At 55.7% G+C, this 23,848-nt stretch overlaps 1 protein-coding gene across 1 annotated transcript in view; it reads right to left on the bottom strand.

Annotated features, from left to right (window-relative positions):
• Window positions 1-868: 868 nt before the first annotated feature.
• FADS2 (fatty acid desaturase 2) overlaps window positions 869-23,848 on the bottom strand; it is a 34,782-nt gene continuing 11,802 nt past the window's right edge. The window contains exons 5-12 of the mRNA XM_023654186.2: window positions 18,751-18,876; window positions 10,498-10,558; window positions 10,008-10,084; window positions 4,755-4,852; window positions 4,399-4,495; window positions 3,993-4,072; window positions 2,998-3,123; window positions 869-2,647 (exon numbers count right to left, since the gene is read on the bottom strand). Of these exons, the coding sequence (XP_023509954.1) occupies window positions 2,596-2,647; window positions 2,998-3,123; window positions 3,993-4,072; window positions 4,399-4,495; window positions 4,755-4,852; window positions 10,008-10,084; window positions 10,498-10,558; window positions 18,751-18,876 (717 nt within the window). The 3' untranslated portion in view covers window positions 869-2,595. The remainder of the gene's footprint in view (window positions 2,648-2,997; window positions 3,124-3,992; window positions 4,073-4,398; window positions 4,496-4,754; window positions 4,853-10,007; window positions 10,085-10,497; window positions 10,559-18,750; window positions 18,877-23,848) is intronic.

Here is a 23,848-nt window from a genome sequence, read left to right as displayed (position 1 = left end):
GGTGGGGAGCCGCTGAAGTGCTGGCCACCCTCAACCTCTTGGCCCTTCCCTGGCACACCTAGCTGGACCTGCCAGCTGAGCCAGGCCACAGGCGGGTGATCAGAGCAGCGTGGGGGCCAGCGGGAGGCAAACCGCACAAGGGCCTGGCCCATTCCTTTGGACTCTTCCCAGGTTGGGAGTCAGACAGAATGAGGACTCAGTCTCTGTGCCACTGCCTATGAACTGGTGACGCTGGGCTGGGATGGCACGGGCCTCCCCCCGAGGTTGTAGGGACCAAATGAGCCACTGCACAGGCACAGGGGCCACAAGATGGAAGCGTCGGTCTCCAGGGCTTTCCTCAGCCCCTTCTGAGATTCCCTTTGCCCTCAGGGCTCTGTGCACTGGCTGGGAAACAGGCAGAGGGGAGTCCAGCAGAAGCTGAGGCTGTGGGTGGGTGGACAGCTGGTCCCGGGATGAAGATGGTGAGAGACAGGGGAAATGAGGATGTAAGGAAGGCGGCCTGTGCCAGCCCCCCTTGCTGCCCTCCAGAGACCCTCTGGAAAGTCTCACATGGCTCTGGTGGTCTTTGGAGTTGGGTTTGCGTGAGCTGCTCCTTAGGAGGGAGGGGGGCCAATTTATCTGGGTCATTAGCCCCAAATTCCTGGCCTGGAGCACACTTCCAAGAAAGGGAGAGAAAGTTCTCTCACGAACAGAGGTAGCAGTGGGATCGGGGTGGATGACCCCAGGGGAGGGAGAAGAGAGAGGAAAAGGGCTCCCCGTGCCAAATCGTCACCAGACCCTGGATCCTGCTGCGAGGCCCCTTCCTCCGTCCCGACACCCACCCGGCATAAGCATGCAGAAGCACAAGGACAATGGCTGATGGAGGAAGTGAGAATAAAATTACTTCTTTTATTTCCAAAAAATGGAGAGATGGGGGAGCAACACAATAAAAATTAAGATCAGTTCCCTATGGATCCATCCTGCCTCTGGGGAGAGACAGCAGCTCCTGCTGTCATGTTCTCAGCTGGAGGGCCCAGGTTGCCATGGCAACCCAAAGTTCTGTCCGCTAGATGCTGGTCCCTCCTGGCTGGCCAGAGCTGGGGAGGGCCAGAAGCCCTCCCCCAAAAGGCCCCCACTCTGAGTTTATTCCTGCCCCGCCCTCCCCTGAAGTTAAATATTGATTAGTGGGTTAGATTTCAGAATGCGGCAACTCTGCCCCGCTCCCAGGGTGGCCTGCTCCCCTCCCTCCCCTCTCACTTTCCAATCCCCTCAGCCACCTGGCCTGCAGCCCCAAACTCCTCCTTGTCCCGGTTCCCACTTGGCCCTCATTAGGTCCCCCCACCCTCCACCCGATCCCCCGGCTCTTCAGGGTCACATCCTCTGGGACTCCCTACCTCTCGGCCCCCCTGGCCCTCCCGACAGTCAGGGCCACCGTGAGTGAGCCCAGCTCAGCCCACTGCAGAACCTGGGGGAGGCTGCGAGGGGCAGGTGGTAAAAGGCAGATTGTCACAAGGGCCAGCCCAGCTGCCACCCCCGTCGCATTGTATCGTGTAGCAAAAGATTAAAAAACAGTAAAAGACACAAGAGAGCGGAAGACAGCGAGAAAGGACGTCCACTGGCAGCCCCACCGTGGGGAGGGGCTGTGATGAGCCCGAGGGCCCAAGACTGCTCAGGCCCAGCGGCCAGGGACTGGCTGGCACTGCCTGGCAGGGAACGGAGCACTTTGGAGAAGGGTCCGATCGCTCCAGAATCTTAGGTCTCCCAGGCAGGACCAACAGCTGAACGAGGTGGCGGGCCAGGGCTGAGCCTGCCGATCGGCTGACCCCCTGACCTGGGCACTGCCTCTGCTGAACCCACCTACAGGACTGCTCCCTGGGATCCAAGGCCACTGGCTCTGGCGTCAGGAAGACGGCGGAAGGTGGTCAGATGGAGCTGCACAAACCCTGGGTCAGGGGGCTCCAGCGGGGCGAGGAGGACATTCCCTGGGCCCCAAGATCTGAGCTGCTGCACTGCAGGCGAAGGGACCCTGCAATCGGGGCTGGGGCCGTGGACATCTGACGAGAAAGTGGCGCCTGCGGGGAGGCCCCAAGTACCGACCTGGCGGTGGGAAGGACACTTTCCAACCAAGGGGTGGCCTGTGGGTGTCCATTGAAGGGTGGAGCTAGGCCTGCAGGCTCGGGGAGCCATCTTGCCCGAATAGGACAGGACCCAGCCTCACCGACCTCTGAGTAACTAAGGGAGAGAGGCGGGCAGCAAAGCCTGGAGGCTGGGCTGCCTGGGGAGCCATAGGCCGCTTCTGTGGACCTCTGGTCTGGCAGATGTTAGGGGCAGAGGGCGGAGGAGGGGTGGGGTCACCTCTCTATCTACTCCTGGGAGAAGGGGCTGGGAAGGGCAGGGAGAAGCCAGGCCGACAGATGGTGGGCCCCATGAGGAAGGGGGTTGGAGGGAGAAGTGAAGGGAAAAGGAGAGAAAACAGGAGAAAGACCAAAATTGAGGTCTGTGAGCTGACGCATACCCCCAGCCTCCCGGATACCCCTCAGAACAAACCCCACCCCTCCCTTGGCCATCACGCCTGCCTGCTCCCCCATCCCCCTGGGCACCCCAAGGGCTGCAGCTTCATTTGTGGAGGTAGGCGTCCAGCCACAGCTCCCCAGACTTCTTCAGGGACCTGAGAAAGAGAGGAGCGGGGATAGTCAGGAACCGGGAGGGTGGGCAAGGGAGGCCATGCTGGGGGCTGCCACAGTGTGGGGCCTGCAGGGCTGCTAGCTCAGGGCTCCCCAGGGGAACCCCCGGAAAGAACAAAAGGAAGGTCCCCATCCAGCCCAGAGAGAGAAGCCAGGCAATTCCCAGTAAGGGAGGTGGCCTGGTGGGGACGCCTGTGTCAGCAGGGCTCGGTCCCTCTTGGCACCGCCGCTGCCCTGTCTCTAGCATGCGCGGTCCCAGCTACATGCTTCCCAGTCCCTCCCCGTGCCCCAGGGACCCCGGCAACCCCGGCACCAGCGGACTGCCCGCTCTGACCTGATGATGTCCTGCAGGGCCCTCAGCAGCGGCTTCTCCTGGTACTCGATGCCATACTTGGCGCACAGAGACTTCACCAGGGGGGCGACCTTGTGGAAGTTGTGCCGGGGCATGGTGGGAAAGAGGCTGCAGAGAGCGTGTGCTGTGAGAGTGTGAAGACGCCCCCACCTCCTCTCTCGCCCACATGAGGCTGGCTGGGGCTCAGGGAGCCCCTGTCCGCAGCTCTGTCTGTGTGCCCACTGGGGTGGCTGGCATGTGGGGGGGGCGGGGGCGGACATGTCTGGGTGGGGGATGGTTCCTGGACAGGGGTGTTTGATTGTGCTCCGGGCAGCTGGAAAGAAACTAGATGGCCAGAGACACAATCTCATGTTTATCTAACAAGGAAATGAAATAGGGTGGGGCGTGGCGAGAAGAGGAGAGTGGGGGAGGGGATGCGGGGAGGGGGAAGATGGGGGCGAGGGGAGGGGATAGATGGGATCGAGGGGAAAAGGAGAGATGGGGGCGAGGGGGGGAGAAGGGGGCAAGGGGAGGGGAGAGATGGGGGAGGGGAGAGATGGGGTGAGGGGAGGGGGGAGAAGAGGGCAAGGGGAGGGGAGAGATGGGGGAGGGGAGAGATGGGGGAGGGGAGAGATGGGGCGAGGGGAAAAGGAACAGTGACAGGGGTGAGGAGAAGATGAGGGGCGCCAGGGGGGGTGGGGCTCTGGGGGGCAGTCCCTCAGCTATCTCTGTTCCAGGCAAGCTCTCTGACCTGGCTGGGCCTCAGTTTCCCTGTCAGTGAAAGGCTCAGTCCCCCCGCCCCGCCAGGCACACAGAGCCGCAAAGCTCGGGCTACACGTGAGGCGTGGTTGTCACTGTGGCCGTGTCGCACAGGGCTGGGGCGTGGAGAGAGAGAGGTGGCCCCCACGTGGTGGCCTCGGCCCAGATGGGGCTGGTGACCACTTCCCTCCCACAGTATGTGGCCCGCCTGTCCCCAGCCCGCCCGCGCCCCTACTCACTGGTGCTCGATCTGGAAGTTGAGGTGCCCGCTGAACCAGTCGTTGAAGAAGGACTGCTCCACGTTGCAGGTGGCTGCCAGCTGTGGAGGGGAGGGGCATGAGTGGCCGGGAGTAAAAGAAGGACGGGCCTTGTCTCCTTCCCAGGAGGCCCAGCCTTACATGGGGTCTCAGGACCACCCCTCTGTGTCATCCTGTCCTGCCCGGGGTCCTCAGCCCACCTAGACTCCCCACCCGTCCCTCCCAAAGATTCCCGCCACCGTTCCTTGCTCGTCCCCATGCCAACCAGCAGGAGGACACGAGCAGCCCAGGGCTGGGTCCACCGGGCAGCCACGTTTCTGGGGGCCGAGGACGTGGCCCGTGGGTCCAGGCTTCACAGGGCCCCAGTGCCCAGCTCTGCTGCCCTCACCTGGCTGCTGAACCAGTCTCGGTAGGGCTCGCGGTCAATCTCCATGACAATGTGATTCATTTGTGTGACCCACACAAACCAATGACTCTCCAGGAACCTGCAGGAGAGCACAGCTCAGCGCTCGGGCAGGCTTGTTCTCCGTGAGGCCCAGCCACGGTGGGGACAGACCCTCTCTCCCAACCCCGAGGGACCCGGGGCAGGGGCATGGCGCAACTGCAGCGCCTGCTGAGGTGGCAGGACGTGAGGCCCAAGGCGGGAAGTGGGCACCTCTGAGCCTTTTCTCACGGGGCCGTCACGTCCAAGCCCCCATCAAGGCTGGTGCTCAGCCCAGGGATTAACCAGCAAAGCTGGGGCACCTGATGAAGTTGAGGAAAATGATGGCTCCCAGGACGCCATAGAAAGGGATGTAAGTGATGAAGAATCGGGCATAGTAGCTGATGGCCCAGGCCAGGTCCTGCAGAGAGAAACAAGATTAGACGCGAGATGGCCCCACCCTCCTTGGCACTGCGCCCTGACCACAGGTGTGTACACAGCGCCTCACGTTCCCCGCCAGGTCCAAGAAAACCCCAACCGGCCTCTAGGAAGTTGGGCGCCAGGCCCACTCAGCACGCGGCGACACCTGCTCCCGCAGGGCGTGTGCGGCTGCCTTTGTTTCCAGGCTGAGTGTTTTAGCTGTGTGTGCTGCTCTCAGGCAAAGAAACAGGGACGGAGACCAGGAAAGGTGAGCCGAGGGCAGCCGGGCCTTTCGTGGCCCTGGGGATTCTGAAGGTGCGTACGCCACCTGCACACAGACCTGAGACCTGGCAGCTCACGAACTGCCCTTCAGCCTTATCCCCACTCATCAGCACCTGGGATGTCCTCCCTCGACTCTCACTCCAGCACGACATCACAGGCGAGCAAAGGCCAGGGACACCATCCGTCAGGGCCCTCCCAGTGACCTCTGACACTGCTGGCCCTCTTCCCATGCCCGATTCTCCTCCGGTCCCCTCTCTACTCTGCTTTCCCTTAATGCCCCTCCCGGGGGTGATGACAGACAGGGCCCTGAGCTGGCATGTCTTCTCTCACTTCCTGGGCAACTGCCTCCCCAGGCTGCCTCCGCAGCTCCACCCTCCACAGCAGCCTGGCAGGACTCTGCCACCAGAGTCCACGTGCCTCCGCTGGACCACAGCAGTAGCCTCCCATCGGCCTCCTGCTTTCCCTCAGGCCCCGATGGCAACCCGAGTGACCTTCTTAGCATGAAGCAGCCCCCCATCTCTCCCCACTAAGCCCTCCCACCCCTACCCTCCCCCATCTGCAGGACAGGGAGAGAACCCCCCACCAGGCTCTACACGGGTTGAACGCGTGTTACAATAATTGTAGCCTGTGAGTCTGAGCTCTATATGACTCCCATCCAGTCAGCGCACCACCTGCCACCATAGAGACCTTCCTGACATGTCAACGGGATCACGCCCCTGCCATCCTCAAGGCCATCACTGGCCTCCTTCCCCACCGAGCGGATAAAGGATAAAATTCAGCGCCCAGGGTTGGCCACATGGGCCCTTCGCACGCCTGCCCACAGACCCGGCCTCTTCTGCAGCCAGTCTCCCAACCCGCATGCACCCGGCCAGGCCGTGCTGTCTCGCTGCAGTGTCTGTGTCCAGGCTGGACGCCACCCCCCCCCCCCCCGCCCCCGGAGGGTCCTTCTGCCCTTATTGGCTCCGCAAACGCCTCCTTCAATCCAGCTCTGTTCAGTCAAGCTCTACAGACAGGCAGTGGATGCCTTCTCTATATTAGGGACTGAGTTATGGCAGCAAATGGAGGGCCTTCAAAAGACAGGCTTATAAAGAGATTCCTTCAGTATCATACGGAAGGGGCTGGATAGGGACAGGGGCGATGGCAATGACCCTGGGGTTTAGGAAAGGCCTCCATCAGGAGGTGGTGTCTGGGCTGGGCTGGGCTACACCAGAGGTCAGCCAAAGGACCTGTGCAGAAGAGGCAAGGCCATGGAGAAAAGCCCAGACAGCCGCGACTGCAGCGTGTGTGCTGGGGGAGGTGAGCAAGCGGGGGTTGTATTGACGTACAGATTCTACGTCCAAGAGCTCGAGGCGGGGGCGGGAGGCCGAAGCCAGGTCACCTCCACCTGGGGAGACTGACCTCTCTCTCTCAGGCCACGGGGAACCGCCAAGAGCTTTCAAGGATGAGGAACATGGTCACATTTGGATCTTAAAATAGATCTCTGCCAACTGGGGATGGAGATGAGGTTATTTCAGTAGCTCGGACACGAAAGGAGGCCGGAGGCCCAAACCAGGACCCCCAGCACCGACGAGGAGGCAACATTCCAGAACCATTTAGGAAGCACAGGCAGTTGCATCTGGGGACTGCTTGGCGGTGGGGAATCTAGCTTTGTCCCCGGCGTTGGCGCTATCAGCTGAGCAGGAAGGAGGAGGGGAGCAGCCAGGAAGAGGAGAGTCCGAAGGACCAGCCGTGGACCAAGGGCGAGACCTTGGGACCCACAAGGTGGTCTTGAAGGGGGCGGAAGAAGCAAACCTTACAAATTCTGCTCCTAGTTTTCATCACATTCCTTTTCCTGTCTCTCTTGTGTGCATGTAGGGCAGTAATGAGCACATACCTATTAAAGGGGGTGCCAGCTTATTTATTTATTTTTGTGCCTTAAAGTGATCCATAACCACAAACCTGTTTCAGGGGTAGGGAGTGAAGGAGACGCAGCGAAACAGTCAGAGAGGTGGAGGAGAGCCGGCGGAGGTGGCCCTGGGAAGCCGAGAGGCAGAATTTCAGAAGGGAGAGGTTAGTGGTGTCAGACAGAGCGGACCTCCTGGAAGGTGAGGCCTGGGAAGCATCCCCAGGATGTGGCCACCGGCACTGCTGCCAGGTGAGTAAAAACCTCCCTCCGCGGAGCTCGTGGAGGCCATCAACCCCTCTCCTCCAGGCCAGGGTTTCTCAACCGCCACATGATTGGCATTGCGGGCTGGATTATTCTTTGTTGTGGAGGCTGACCTGTGCGTGGTAGGATCCTCCCTGGCTAGATGCCCACTGGACACCAGTAGCACTGCATCCCCAGCCCCCGAGTTGCAACAATCAAAAACGTCTCCAGCTGGGGGCTGGCCCCGTGGCCAAGTGGTTAAATTCACGTGCTCTGCTCCCGTGGCCCAGGCAGGGTTCACCGGTTCAGATCCCAGGCATGGATCTAAGCACTGCTCATCAAGCCATGCTATGGCAGCGTCCCTCATAGAACTAGAATGATCTACAACTAGGATATACACTATGTACTGGGACTTTGGGGAGGGAAAAAAAAAAAAAGAGGAAGATTGGCAACAGAGGTTAGCTTGGGGCCAATCTTCCTCACCAAAAAAAAAAAAAAAAAAAAAGTCTCCAGATGTTGCCAAATGGCCCAACAGAATTGCCCCTGTTGAGGACCACTGCCCCAGGCCACAGCTGCACTTTTCCCCTGAGGTCCCTCTTACCATGCATCAGAAAACCACATGGCAGGGCATGCCTCTGCCCCACGAGGTCATGGGCCCCCGAGCATGGCACTGGCTCTTATCCACCTTGAATCCCTGGTGCCAAGCAGGGGAGCAGGCAGAAGGCCCTGCCCTCCCACCCAGGCTGAACCCTACTCCCTGGCAGGGGGGAGGGCAGGGCCCACCGGGCTCCCCACCACCAGGCCTGAGGGCCCTATCTAATTTCCCAGGCTCTGCCGCCTGATCCCGGTCAGGTACACAGTCCGATTTCCTTTCCTGCTGCCCCTATTTAATGCTTTGTCCCTTAGGGAACGAGCACAGTAAAGAAAAATGATTAAACTTTCATGTCAGGAGTCATCTGCCATAAAAGCTGATTAAAAGACACCCAACAGCATTGCCGGCCCAGCCCGGCACGGCTCTCCTTCCTTTTCAGCTGTCACTCCTCCCAGGGCCCAGGTGAGCCCCGGTGGAAACAGCGGTCACCACAGGGCCAGGGGATCTGGTTGCAAGTGCCACCACTTAACTGATCCAGAAACCCCATCCCTCCAGCCTGTCCCCGCCTCGTCCATCAGACAAGGTGATGTGACGTGATGTGGGTGGCAGTGCTGAACTGTTCCTGGAACACAGTAAGTCCCAATGAGAGGCTCACTTCGAGGGAGGTGGCATGTCCCAGAAGTGAGGAGTACAGATTCTACCAGCATGGGGCTGGCCGGCTTCCAGAGTCACACCAGCTCCCCAGCCCCCTGGCCCGCTCCGGAGCCCCAGTCCCCGCCCTCATAGCAGAATCAACAGACACGGCCCCTTTGCCCACACTTTCAACAAGAGAATGTAAGACCAAGTATTTGAAGCCGTTAACATGCTATACAAATACGACGTATTGTTACTGGAGAGACTGGTGGCCGGGGTGTGGGAGAGCGTAGGACGTTGCGTCAGGCGGCCTCGAGTCTCGTGCCTGACCTGTCCCTCAGTGTCACCTTGGCAAGTCCCAAACTTTCAGTCTCCATATCTCTATTTATGAAACTGGGTTTAAAAAAGAAGACCAGTGATCCCCTCTAAGTGACTGTCCACTGGGTCCCGAGGGCAGGGGCCCCGAGCCTGTGACCCCACTCTGCCCAAAGCAGGCTCTGCCGATGGTGACTGCTCCCTCCAAGTCATTCCATCACGGGCACATCATCCTCTCACGCAGAATCATGCCTGCACGTCTATGTAAAGCCGTGGACCGTGCCGGACGGCCCCTCTCCAGGGTCCTTTCGCCCTCTCTGGAGGCAGAATCTGGAGATTCCACCAAGCCTGGTGTCATGGGCTGGACTGTGCCTCCTAAAATGCATAGGTTGACGTCCTCATCCCCAGGACCTCACAATGTGACCTTATTTAGAGATAGGGTCATTGCACATGTAATTAGTTAAGATAAAGTCATTAGGGTGGGCCCTAATCCATTAGGGCTGGTGAACTTATAAAAAGGAGAAATTTAGAGACAGATACAGACACTCACGGAGGGGAGCTGATACACAGAAGAGACAGCGGCCTCCACAAGCCAAGGAGAAAGGCCTGGACCAGACCCTTCCTTACAGCCTTCAGAAGGAGCAACCCCACCGACACCTCGATCTTGGACTTCTAGCCTCCAGAACTGTGAGACAATACAATTCTGGTGTTTCACAGAACTGACACTCAGTTTGTGGTACTTTGTTACGCAGCCTGAGCAAACTAACACACCTGTCGTCTCAGCCACTGCTCGGCTGCTCTCCATTTACCAACCAGCATGCAGTATGTATGACCTGGGTCACAGGGGCTTAGGGCCACATGTGGACATGGGAGGGCAATGGCTGGGGTGGAGCCTTGGTCGGGGGGTAGGCTGAATTTGGTTCCCATCATGTTGCCTTCAGGAACTTTCTGAGGGTGCTCAGCAAAGGCAGTGGCTCTCCCAGTGGACCCCGCTGTGAGTGGGGGGGCTCTCGAGGAGTGGGGTGCTATGGCCTCACTGGCTCCTGGAAGCCTGAGAGCATGCCCCTTCCTGAGAGTGACAAGGTGGCCACCCTGGGAGAGGCCTGGGGCCACACAGATCCCACAGAGGCACACGGGGCACAATGCAGGCCCCCAGCATCCGCTCACTGTAGTCACCCTCCTCCCCGACTCCGGGCCCCCTTGACTCACCACCCAGTCTTTGCGAACAATCATGGTCATGATGATCTGGTACTGGAAATACAGAGGGATGAGCAGCGGTGGGCCAACTGCAGGGAGAGAGCAGAGGTGCTTAGGGACCCCCTGTCCCGCCCGGCCTGGGCTGGAAGATTGGGAGGCGCTGGGAGCAGAACGCTGAATGTGGGGCCCGGCTCTGCAGCCCATGAGCAGAGGCAGCCGGGGGCCCTGGTACCCGAGGAGGGGGCTGGGGGCAGACAGCACATTCCCTCTGCACCCCGCCCAGGGCTCTCAGAGTGTGGGACCCTGGGCCAGTGTGTGGGACACCTGGGGCCTGTGCCCCATCTGGATCGTGGGCTCGCATGGGTTGGCGGCAGTGGCCCCTCCTTCTCTAACAGATTTAGTGTCACTTTCCAGGTCTGAAAGGGTGTCGGGGGGAGGGGGGATAGGGCCGCTCTGGGGTGAGAAGGGGCCCAGGATGTGGTTGTGGGGGCCCAGCACTCACTCAGGAAGAAGTATTCATGCTGGTGGTTGTAAGGAAGGTACTTCAGCTTCTTCTTGCCGTACTGAGGAGAGAGCAGAGCCCATGAGCACTCGGCCCCCCTCGGACCCCAGGCCCCCGTGCCCACAGCCACGTGCTCTGCAGCCCCGCCCCTTCCTCCTGCTAGGGGGCCTCTGCCCCTCTCCTGTCAATCTGCACCCTGGGCCGGCCAAGGCTGGGCCCCTCTGGCCCTCTGGGCTCCCGGCCGCTCCGGCTAACAGCAGCCAACATCTGTGCAGCCCCAGCTGAGTGTGCCAATCCCGAGCTGCGTCCCATGCAGGCCTCAACTCAGGCTCTCCCCCGAGAGCCCACCAGCCAGCAGGCACTTCTGAAGCTGAGGCTCAGGGTCAAGTCATTGCCCAAGGCCACATGCAAAGTGGGCCCGGCTGGGCTCTGAACCCAAGAAAGCTGGCTCAGAGCCTACGTGATAGGCAATAAATAAATGTTTGTTGAGTGAATGCACAACTGAACAACTCACACGAGGGCATGGGCACCCAGAGGGAGCTCCTTGGCCAGCCTCCACCGCTTTGGGAGTGAGAAGAGCTCCAGGGTCACCCTGGAGAGCTCTCCGGAGCCTGAAGCAGCCAGGAGAACCCAGGTAAGGGCCTGAGGAATTGTTAACAGTCAGCAGGCTGGGAGCATTGACCTCCATGAAGCCTCCTGCAATTTTCAAAAGCTAATCACTCCTCCCAGGTGGATGCTTTCCACTTGAGGACACCAGCAGGTGAGAGGAGGTCACCGCATGGATTCCTCGGGCAACATCGGCTTACCTAATTCCACCCAGGGCACCGCTTCCCTCTCCATCGGAGCCTGCATCCCCGGGCAGCCTGGTACCCAGAAACTCTGAGTGAGAAGGGCCAGGCAGGGGCCTGGGCATCCTCAACACACAAAGCTGCTCAGGCCCCTCTGAGCCTGAGCTGATGAGGAGCGACTGTCCCACAGGATCCCTGCAGCCCTTTCATTCCAGGGTCCAGCCCCCTGGGGACCAGCCTACTCTGCTCCTGCAGGGCTGAGAACAAAAGATGCTGCTTGCAGAGTGGCATCCATTTCCCCTTGCTTGCGATGCTGGGGGGCTATGCAGGGAGCCCAGGTCTGGACACTGCCTCTCATCAGTGCTGAGCCCCTGCACAGGTCACCTAGCCCCGCCCCCCTTTAGCTTCATTTAGCATCCAAACCATTGGTTGTTAAGAGGAGCCAATGAGAACAGGGACATAAGTGCCAGGTGCTGAGCCACGAGACAGTGCCTCTCATCCGCCCCTCCCCGGATCGGAAGGCCGGAGCCATCCTCCTCCGACGGTGTCCATCCCCACTTATTGCAGTTGGAAGATCAAAGCAAGTTACGGATGGAGAAACGCCGGATGTCGTCTAGATCTGTGCCCCCATTCTCCTGGTGAGAACACGAAGAGGAAAGTGATTGTCAAAATCACAGGGAGGGCCCATGGACTCCATGAGGAAGGGCCCTGGGTGGGAGCAGAGCCCGGCCGGTCCCCAGGACCGGCATCCTGACGTCAGCAGCCACGGTTACAGCACGGCTGTCCAGAACACCACCAGAATCGACTCCTTTGTTCCGTGTGGCCTCCTATGCCTTGGCAGGGGCTCGCTCATCCCCAGAAAGTACGTCCACTTGCACGAAGGCTGTCATTAAGGCCAGGATTGAGGCTGGTCTTGGAGAGGTCCCAGCCAGAGAAGCCTCAGAGGCAGTCTTGGACGATTTCCCAGTGGAGGGAGGGGCAGGGGGCGCCCCTTGAGTGGCCAGTCCATGGGAAGTACAGCTTCCCGGGGTCCCTGGGAGTGTGTGGCCACAGAACAAGCCTCGGGATCCTGCTCTGACCTCGTCCCAGAAGCCAGGACATAAGCCCACAGGCCCAGCCTTTCCTGCCAGCTTCCTTGGCCCCGGACAGGAGCCCCCCCAACCACATCTCTGCCCCACAGGTCATCCCAGGGGACCGCCCCAGGCCCAGAGGACCTCTCGGGCTGGTCAGGCTCTACTTGGGAAGCGAGCAGCCCAGGCAGGTCAGCAGAGACCAGAGGGTCCCCAGAGAAGGACTTAGGGGTGGCCGAACTGCTGGGGGGGGCCCCTGGGGAGTTCGTCTGAAGCTGCATCTACACAGCAAGCACACCGTTTTCACTGATTTATGGTGACCTTTGGGGGGACGACAGAGACTACGGGGGCTGATGCTCCATTAGCCGCCCCCAGCCAGCGAGCACAGCAGGCTCCCACGTGCGCCCCTTCAGAGCCCCAGACTGCCCTGTGGGAGCCGAAGAACCCCTCCCCCAGGCAGCGGAGGCCTCTCCATCAGCCCCTGAGGGCTCCCAGGCTTAGGGAGGCAGGGGCTTAGGCTCTGGAAACAATTTATTTGAGCAAATTGCTCCCCGCCCGCGAGCTTTGAGTTCCTTATTTGCAAAGTGGAGGTATGATGGGTGCTTCAAGGGGTTGTTGAGGGATGTGAAGTGGCTGTAAAAGCACTTTGGGGCTGTGAACAAAAGGTTAGTCAAGGGCCGGCCCCGTGGCACAGCGGTTAAGTTCACATGTTCCGCTTCTTGGAGGCCCGAGGTTCACCGGTTCGGATCCTAGGTGCGGACATGGCACCGCTTGGCAAAAGCCATGCTGTGGTAGGTGTCCCAGTAGGTGTCCCATGTATAAAGTAGAGGAAGATGGGCACGGATGTTAGCTCAGGGCCAGTCTTCCCCAGCAAAAAGAGGAGGATTGGCAGCAGTTAGCTCAGGGCTAATCTTCCTCAAAAAAGTTAGTCAAGTCACGCGTGTGCCTGTGTGTGGTGACACACCAAGATGTCACTGCACGTTGGGGCAAGTGAAAGGTCGTCTGTCAGCGTACGACTGACCCACAGCGCTAGCTTCCCTCTGGCTCTTGGATGCCAAGCCCCGAGTGTGGCTGACTTTCTGGCTCTTTCTTTGCCAACACCTGGCTGCAAAAGTCACGGGCTCGGGGAACGGATGGGAGAGGTATTTTAGAATGTACCAAGCTGGGCGGGGGAGTTCCTGGCCTCTTCATTCTTCAGAAAGCTGGAGTGATTCTACCAACACATTTCCCCAAGCGCCCACCAGGTGATGGCCCTGGACAGGGATCCACAGGACCCGGAAGCCCTGGCTTGGCCTGAGTTTGGAAGGTGGCACTGCCTTTTCTGACTGTCATCTCGAGCAAGTTCTTTCATCTCTCGGCCTCAGGCGTTCCGTCTATAAAATGGGTTTGATCACAGCTCCTGCCTCACGGTTAAGCAAGGATGAAGTGATGCCCTGTACGCAGTGGCAGGCCCACAGACTCAGGAAGAGCCTGCCTTCCTCCCCACTGGGGGCTGCAGCGCCTGGAGGACCCCGCACACCTCCGCTCCTCCAGGAGAGTCCTCATCGCACGCACACAGGGAGAAAATTGGGCGGTGGGGCTGTCACAGGGAAGACGTAAGGAAGACAGAAGGTACTTTCACTCAAGCAAGGGTATGGGTGACTTGTGGTGTCCAGACCCCAAAAAGGAGATGGTGGTACACACAGGGCTCACTCTGACGTGTTCCCAAGCCGAGGGTGATAGGGAACGCAGGCCAAGGGCAGAGGGAAGGGGAGCACTGCCAGCCCTGGTGGTCTGGCGTCCCAGAGGCCCACAGTCCTTGGCCCTGGTCAGGCTGACCCTCCTGGGCTCAGTCTCTCCACGGACCACAAGGCCAGGCTTGGATTACCGGCTGAGGGGCTGCCAGGGGCATGTGCAGGAGACTTTGCAGCTTGGGAACAAAATGTCTGAGGAATGACAAGGGCTTTCCTTGTCTTTTCAGGGGTGGGGGAGGGGAGCTGTCACAAAGCCCAGTCCTTGCCTCTGGGAACGAACAGACTCAGAGAGAGAGAGAAATGAGCAACATGGCCACACCAGGCACGCGCGGAACAGTAAAGCCCAGTCCACCGGCCCCGAGAGGAGGGCACGGGGCTTCCAAGGGAGGACTAGCCCTTTGGCCTGTTCACGAAGGGCCTGCCTGAAGCAGGCAGCCTGCAGGCTCAGCCGAGGACAGGCAGTGGGGCAGGGAGAGTGTCCCAGATGCGCAGAAAAGCGGGGTCTCAGGCAGGAAGGCGGAAAGACTTCTGTGAGCCACGGGCAGGGTTACAGGGATAATGGCCTCCCGTTCCCTCCATGATATGGGAAGAAAAAAAAAAAAAAAAGAAATGAGCAAAACAAGAGACTGGCACTGACATCACCACGATCTAATTCTGTCCTGGAAGTTCCAGTAATGCCATAAAAACCAAACCAGAAATAAGAGCGTGACGCTACGAGAAAGAGAGTCTAAATTTTCGTTATTTTCAAGGATATGACTGTCCGCCCAGGAAACTCAAAAGAATCAACTGAGAAACAATTAGAATCATGAAGAGACATACTGGACACTAGTTGGACACGAGATAACTAGCCGAACAGCAAAAGCTTCCTGAATACCAGAGAAACCCAATCCTAACGACAAAAATAGAAAATAGCTAGGAAAAAACTGAAAAAGAAACATCCAGAAGACATATAAAGGAAAGTATAAAGCCTTTCCAAGAGACAGAAAAGGAGACGAGTAAATGGAGACAGACGTCTGATTCCTGGATGGAAAGGCTGACCACAATGACATAAATTCTTTCTAGAAGAGGAAAGGCCGCTACAAGCTCACAGTGACTTATTAAGTGGCAAGGATGCATCAGTGTGACGCCTGAGTCACCCAGACAGCCCCCCGTGAGAGGACAGACAGCCCAGACCGGGCGCTCGCTCTGCCACACGGATGGGTGATCTGATGCGATGGGGGAAAACCGTCTGACTCCAGAGAAATGTGACGGGGGTACACCATCTTACTCAAGTCCCATTTGGCAAGAGTTAAAACAAACAAAAGGGAAACCATAAAACCCTGAAAATAATATGGATGGAGAACTTTCTGAGTATAAAAGAAATGACAGGACTCCCCAGGAGGAAAAATGAATACGTCCTGCCACATAAAACAAATGAAACCCTCCCAGAAGGCATAAATAAGACCAAGAGGCCGGAAACCAACTGAGAAAAGGGCTTCGCTGTGAGACCGCGAGCTTACATGTCTGCCGGCTGGGCAGCCCTCTGGAGCCGCCTGGTTGGGCCGGTTGGTTCGTCTATGTCCAGGGATAACAGCCCCGCCTCCTTGCTCTGGAGGCCAAGACTGGCTCAAGACCCCATGGCCTGGCTGCCCAAGGCCAGTGGGTGGTCCTGGCATGGTGCAAGTGCCATCAAACCCATTGTCACCAAGGTCCCTTCCAGGTCAGCACAGTCCTGTGGACAGCAGGGCACAGCTCAATCAGTAACCCAGAAACAACTGGCCTTTTCTTTCCTCCATGTGTGTGCGAGAGAGAGGAAGATTTCCATGGAGCCCTGTGGCCCTCGCTGTGGTCTTTCAAATGCCACTGGTAACTGGATAACCAGATGCCCTAAACCGCACCCCCCCAGCCCCTCACCCAAAAGCTGGCAATTCAAAAAGTGTCTAGAGAGAGGAGACGTTGGAAGAGGATCCAGCGGCCACCATACAGAGAGGAAAGACATCTTCATGTGCCAGCATAGCTGGTGAAACTAGATTTTGCTGTCAGGGACACAGGGAACATCTGTCAGGACAGCCAAGTGCTTGACACAAAGCCTCGAGGAGGAAGGGAAGCCTTTGTCTTCACTGAGCAGACTGCCCCACGTTAGGCAGTTCTGCTCTCCGGACACCTCAAATCAAAGCTAGCAAACTGTCTCCTGGAAGAAAAACATAAGCACGTTCTTGGGCAGAGAATAAACTCCCCGCCTGCCTCGGGAGGCTCCCCACTCTCAAAGTACTGGATTTTGCCTAATTTCCTCTGGAGGGCCAGGGTCACAGAAAACCCATGTTTCTGCTCAGATATTCTCTCGGGTGGAAATGAAACGGGAGAAACGGGCTACACAGCAGAACTGGAGGAACAGATTCCTCTCCTCGTTCCAAGCTTTGGGGGCCAATGCTGCTGGGAACAGGACTAGTTCAAGACCTTGCTGCTTACCAACCGGAAATGTGCCTCACTCGGCAAGTGCTCACTGCGCCCTACATCGTGATGCTTAAGATTTGCATGAAGGAAGAAGGAGCTGCTTCTTTTCTTTTTTCAAAGATTGGCCCTGAGCTAACATCTGTTGCCAATCTTCTTTTATTTTTTCTTTTCCTTCTTTCCTTCTCCCCAAAGCCCTCCAGTACACAGTGGTATATTCCAGTTGTAGGTCCTCCTGGCTCTGCTATGTGGGACGCCGCCTCAGCGTGGCCTGACGAGCGGTGCTGGGTCTGCCCCCAGGATGCGAACCTGCGAAATGCCAGGCCGCCAAAGCAGAGCGCGCGACAGGGCCGGGGCTGCAACAAGAATCTGCTCACCTTTGGTTCACACCATCCAGGTATTTCCAAAAAGTAAATCATATGAAGATTTTTTTTCCGGTAAATGGAATCCTAACATAGAGACTGTCACATAGAGGCTCCACTTTTTAAAGAAACATGTTAAATGAGGACATGGTTTAAGTTCTTTAAAGCATTGGGGGTGTTTTTATTGACAGAAAATTAAGAATTGGAAAACACCAAATTGTCCCGCATTATATAACAGTGCGAGTTACAATATGGTGTAGAAACACAGCAGAGCACTGGACAGCCCCAGGATGAGGCAACGTACTTGGACACAAGAAAAGAGGTCCACGTTTGGGGAGGTGGCAAGGTGCACAACAGAATAGGTTCTAATAGAATACATTTTTGTTTTTCTTTTTTGAGGAAGACTAGCCCTGAGCTCACATCCGTGCCCATCTTCCTCTACTTTATATGTGGGACGCCTGCCACAGCATGGCTTGATGAGCGGTGCATAGGTCCACACCCAGGATCTGAACTGGCAAACCCTGGACCACCGAAGCAGAGCATGCGAACTTAACCACTGCATCACCAGGCCAGCCCCTAAGTTTTTCTTTTTAAAAAACAGATACATGGGAGGAGCTAGCCCCGTGGCTAAGTGGTTAAGTTCGCGCACTCTGCTGCAGGCGGCCCAGTGTTTCATTGGTTCGAATCCTGGGCGCGGACATGGCACTGCTCATCAAACCACGCTGAGGCAGCATCCCACATGCCACAACTAGAAGGACCCACACAAAGAATATACAACTATGTACTGGGGGGCTTTGGGGAGAAAAAAGAAAAAAAAGTAAAAAGTAAAATCTTTAAAAAACAGATACATCGGGGCCGGCCCGGTGGCATAGTGGTTAAGTTCATGTGCTCTGCTTCAGTGGCCCAGGTTTTGCAGATTTGGATCCTGGGCACCGACCTACACACTGCTTATCAAGCCATGCTGTGGCGGCATCCCACATACAAAATGGAGGAGGATTTACATAGATGTTAACTCAGCAACAATCTTCCTCAAGGGAAAAAAAAGAGGAAGATGGGTAACAGATGTTAGCTCAGGCCCAATCTTCCTCACACACACAAAAAACAAAAACAGATAGATGCATGTTTACACATACACAGAAAATATTTGGAAGGATATAGAGCATGTTGTCAACAGTAGTCACCCTCAGAAGCACGACATTTGGGCAAAGCAGGGATAGTGGAGATAATAGGAGACTCATGTTTTAATTTTGTATACTTCTGTGATATTTAAATGCTTATAACAGGCACAGTCTCTATTTATAATAAAAAAAATGTACTAATATTAAAACAAGGCAGTGTGGTATGGTGGAAAAAAATGACCTCGCTGTCACATTTGGGGCCTCATCTTAGACTGGCCACTAAAGTCTGTGACGCTGAACACATCCCCTCCTCCCACTGAGCTTTGCCATCTATTGGTGAAGCAGGTTGGACCAGACCATGCCGAGGTCCCTCCCAGCATCCAAGACCGTGACTCTCCAAATAAGGTTTCCTGGAGCTGGCCTTTGGGGACCAAGCTTGAGTCCCGGAATTGTGCCTTCTTGCCAAACCTCTGCCCTGGGAGAAACAAGCCAGGAAAATCTCTTTCTCGGCCAGTGGGAGGGAGGGCGGGAGGGGGGCATCTCACACTCTGATGAGGAGCTGCATCCATTATTTACACGTGAGGCCATTCCACACAAATTCCAGCTTGAATAATTCAGGGTGTCCTGGAAAGGTTTCCGTGTAAACATGAGACGCTGGTGCGTCTGGCTGAATAGCCACCCTACAGGATTCCTTCCCTGTTCCCCGCTCAGGCCAGACACTTCCCATGTCAACAGCATCCCCTTCATCATACCTCAACGGGCTGCCATTCACCCAAGACGAACACATGCAGCATGTTCACATCGGGATCCTTGTGGAAGATGTTGGGCTTCGCGTGATGCTGGAAGTGGCGGTGGTTCCACCAGTTGGCTGAGGCACCCTGTGCAGGGAGGAATGGGGGTGAGTAGTGCAGGTGGCCAGAGGACCTGAGCTCGTCGGCGACAGACCCGCTCAGGACCAGCTCCCAACACCTCCAACACTCAGAGCCAACTTCTCCGTTACACACAGGGTCTCAGGCCCCAAAGTCCGAATGCAGCCCTGCCAGTACTGAGTCCAGAGTGCCAGACAGCCCCTGGGGCCAGGACTTCCAAGGGGAGCCAAGTCACTCCATCCCTCCAGGCCTGTTCCCCAATCGTAAGATGGTGATGGTGGACGCAACGATGGCGCACGAGACGGGCTGGTGTTGGACCACAGGGCAAGTGCTCCGGCAGGTGTGGGCTTGGTCTCTGCACTCCACTATCACCAGGTGTGAGCCTCCACACCCCTCACCCTCTACATGTCTCCCGTGTACCCGTGTTGTGTAAGGAGTTGGGGTTTCAGGGGCAGTAAGAAGTGGTCGCTACCATGTGACCCAGCATTCCACGACTAGGTGTGTACCCAAGAGAAATGAAAACACGATCATGCAAATACTTGTACCCAGATGTCCCCAGCAGTGTAATTCAAAATAGCCAAAAAGGGGAAATAACCCAAACGTCCATCAAGTGATGAATGGATAAATAAAACAGGGTAGATCCATACAATGGAATACTGATCGGCCATGCCATTAAAAAGAACCTCTTGACACACGCTACAGCATGGATGAACTTTGAAAACATCACGGTAGGTGAAAGAAGCCAGTCACAAAGGACCACCTATTGTATGATTCCATTTACATGGCATGCCCAGAATGGGGAAATCCATAGAGACAGAAAGATGAGTGGTTGCCCAGAACTAGGGTTGGGGGCGGATGGGGGTGGATACAGGGGTTGGGAGGTGATGGCTAAGGTGTGGAATTTCTTTTTGGGGATGATGAAGACGTTCCAAAATTGATTGTGTTGATGGTGCATAAATCTGTGAATATATTACAAGCCATTGGTTGGTACACTTTAAATGGGTGACTTGCATGGTATGTGAATTATATCTCAATAAAGCTTTTTTAAGAAAAAAAAAGACCACCAGTGGTCCCTGATCTCAGAGGGCCCACGGAGCAGCCGGCAAGAGACAGCCCAACAGCCAGACACATTGAAAACTGAGTCACACCACGCCCAGAAAGCTCTAGGGAGAGCTTAATAAACAACCACCCATGTGAACAGGTAAGAGCTTCCTGCTTCTAACACGTAAACATAAAATTACGATTCCAGGCCGGTGGCGCAGTGGTTAAGTTCGCATGTTCCGCTTCGGGGGCCTGGGATTCGAGGACTCGGATCCCGGGTGCAGACCTACACACTGCTTGTCAAACCATGCTGTGGCAGGCATCCCACATACAAAGCAGAGGAAGATGGGCACGGATGTTAGCTCAGGGCCAGTCTTCCTCAGCAAAAAGAGGACTGGCAACAGATGTTAGCTCAGGGCTAATCTTCCTCAAAAAAAAAAAAAATTAATGCTAAAAAAAATAAAATAAAATTACAATTCTAGGAGACAAGGAGTGTTACGTAAGTATTTATTTCAAGGCCACGAATTTCTATCTCGCCAGCTCAAGCTCTCGACATATTTCGAGGGCACCTCCCTCCACAAAGTTGCCCAATGACGCATAGAAAGAAAGAAACTTTCCCAACTCCTCTGCATGAGGATTTTGCTCGTGAACTGCTGCTGGGTCAATCAATGCTTTGACCAAGGGTGGGGCCATCTACAAAAAGACCGATTTGCTAAAACAAACATTTTACTTGGAAGATGCTTTTGGCTCAGACACGGTCTCAGGACACTAACAGCCACGGGCAGAAATAGCTCTGTGCAGCTGTGGCCTCTGCGATGACCTCAGGACCCTGTGAGCAGGCGGGTCTCAAATGCCATCAGAGCAAAAACATGTCACCCAGGGAGAGCTTACGGGATGTGGGAGTCAGATGACACATTCACCTTATTAACCCAAGCAACCAAATTCCTGTGAAGAACGAAATAGAAAAGTCTGGCACAAAAATATGAAGAGGCAAGGCAGGTTATGAGTAAGTACGATGTTTAGAATGCATTAACCAAGACATGTTTGTTGAAGGAATAAATGGAGAGAAAGGTGGGCTGTGAACACCACAGGGATGAGAGCCAGTGAGATGGGGCCGCCCCGGCACCAGGGATTGGATGGAATGACAGACATTTTTGGGGGGTACTATTCCTCAGCTGTGATTCAATTCCATTTCTCTTCGCTAGGCAAAGCCCTATTTATCCTTTACTGACTCCTCCTTCCTGGGCACCACTCGACCCTGCCCACCCCAGCACAATGGCCCAGCCCTTGTGTTCACAGAATGCAGCCAACGTTGCCTGCCCTGGGGATGAAGTGGGGGAGGGGGAGCCCTTGTCTAGCGAGGGAGAGTCGAGCATCACACGACACTGAGATGGGGCCAAGGGGGCTGGAGAAGTTGCGGGAGGCGGCTCAGGACTGCACTCAGTCTGCAGGCTGGGCAGGAGGGCGCCCGGCACAGCGAGCATGCTTTTCTGACAGAGGGAAGAGCTTCAGTGAAGTCTTTGGGGGATGGGGGAGTGGGAATGTGGACTGTTCCAGAAGCCCAAGGAAGGCCCCTTGCTTGGGCGGGAGACCCAGGACGGCGGCCAGCAGGGCTGGGCGGAGCCACTTCAGAGCCCAAGGGAGAAGGAAAAATGTGCACCCTGGCTTTAGTGATGAAAACTCACCCACGATATTTTCAACATCTACTTTTCGGCTCATTTCGTTTTCAAGCGAGAGAATTGCCAAGTCTGATGATGTCTCTCAACCAAGCGACGATCTTAAATAATTTTCAATGAACTCAAACGGAAGTAAAATAATAAATTCTGTTTCAGTATAAATAGTGCATTTCAACTTAATGTTAGGACTATTAATACACCGACTTTCCGGTTTTTAAATATTTTTCAACTACTTTAATGTTCTGGGGGAAAAGAAAAATAAACCACTAAAAAAAATACACGCAAACATATACAGGGGCACAAAGTTTTCCTTTTGCCTCAGGTTCCAGTATGGTTCAGCGCCATCTTGATCTTTAAAGTGCTGATATTTTGCTCATTGTGGATTTTCTTTTGCATTAATTTTTTTTTTTTTAAATACAGTCGGCCCTCCATAACCGTGGTTCTGCATCCAGACTCAGTCAACCTCGGATCCAGACCCATGATGCTTACATCTGTACTGAACACGTACAGACTTGTTCTTGTTATTATTCCCTAAACGATACAGCATAACAACTATTCACACAGCATTTACATCGTAGTATTATAAATAATCTAGAGATAACTTAAAGTATACGGAGGATAGGCATAGGTTATATGCAAATATTATGCCATTTTATATAAGGGACTTGAACATCTGGGATGTTGGCATCTGACGGGGGTCCTGGAAGCAATCCCCTGCAGATACCAAGGGACAACTGTATCACATTAAAATATTACTTATCTCGATTATTGAGTTTTCTTGGTGTCCCCTTAAATTCTGCGCCCGAGCCAAATGCCTCACTTGCCTTGCCCTCCTCCCAGCCCCGGTGGTGGCCGGAGATCAGGGTGCAAAAAGGCCACTGAGTGAGTTCTAGATTTCTATCTCCAGATGCGGCAAGTTTCTATTTGATCCTAAGGGCGATGCTGAATACTTAAGGAGTTTTAAGCAGAGGTGCCAGCGCTCAGAATTGTCATTGTACAAGATCACCCTCTGGAAGAAATGTCCACTGCAAGTGACACGAGCTGAAGGAAAAGGGGAAGTCGGGCTGTGGGGAGCTCACCCATGGAATCCTACAGCAGTGCAGGCTGACAGTAAGAAGCAGGTCCCAGCACCCCGCTCGCTGTCCTCACCAGCTAGAACATCTGAGTTGGCAGGGTACCTGAGGATCCCCTTGCAGGCAGCTCCTTTTCCTCCCAGAAAGGGACCAGAGGAACAGATGGACCCACAAGACTCGCGTGCAGCTGTATGACCACCGAAAGCCAGAGTGATTCCAGACAAGCTGTGATCCCACTTGCTCTGAGGCACCCCAGGTGAGCTGCATGGCCACCCACTGGCCTGGACACAGCACGGAGGACACAGCTAGCAGGGGGCTGGAGAGTCAGAAGTGGAACTCGTGTACTTGATCTCTTCTAGTCTCCAAGCCCTGGTATCCTGTCTCTCCATCATCTCAGCATGCCAATTTCGTAAGCCCATGTTCTCCACCGAGGCCAGTCCTCTGTCCTGGCCTTGTCTTCCATTTGACACAGGAGCTGTGCTCCAGGGCCCTTCAAGCACCGAGGCACATCAGGCTGGAAAGGGTCTCCCGGCCCCAGCCCAGAATCTGGAAACAGGACACAGCCCATCTTTGTTAAATGCACTGGAATAACATGCGTGGGGAGGGAAATGTTACTTTCCAATACTGAGGAGGGTTTTATCCAACAGAAAAGAGCATAAAACGTAACAAAGTGCTCTACTATGCGGGCCCTCTCCGTTCACCCCTGAAATTCTGGAAAGAAACCAGGTTTGCAGACCACTCTGGGCTTAGGGCCAGGCAAACGGCTGGTTGTGGAACTAGTAACTAGTTGCATGGTAGTTCGCCCCCAACAAGATGCGGAGCTGGCCCGCCAAGGGCTCGATGAGGTCTGGGTCACAGGGGGACAAGCCTAACCCAGACACATGGCTCTTCCCAAGCCAGGGCAGCGAGGGATGGAAGTCATCAGGACGCAGCCTTTCGTAGGAAGCAGCTGGATGCTGTTGGGAAAGGGCTGGGGTGGAGGATGAGCTGTTTCAGAAAGAGCTGGCAAGGACTTATCTCCAAAACCAAGCAGATAACTCCCGTCAGATCAGCCCAAGGTCACAGGAAGGTCCAGCTTGCCTTTTTTACGAACTTGCCAAGCTGCTAACGCTTCTGCAAGTCGGCCTCCTCACCTGCAGGGCGGTGAGAGCAGAAATATCTCACTTTCTAAGTTTTAAACAACTTTTATCC

This window comes from Equus caballus, chromosome 12, assembly GCF_041296265.1.
Source record: "Equus caballus isolate H_3958 breed thoroughbred chromosome 12, TB-T2T, whole genome shotgun sequence".
Classification (NCBI taxonomy): Eukaryota; Metazoa; Chordata; class Mammalia; order Perissodactyla; family Equidae; genus Equus; species Equus caballus.
The sequence above is the reverse complement of the archived record's forward strand: the minus strand, read 5'-3'. Positions and strand labels throughout refer to the sequence as shown.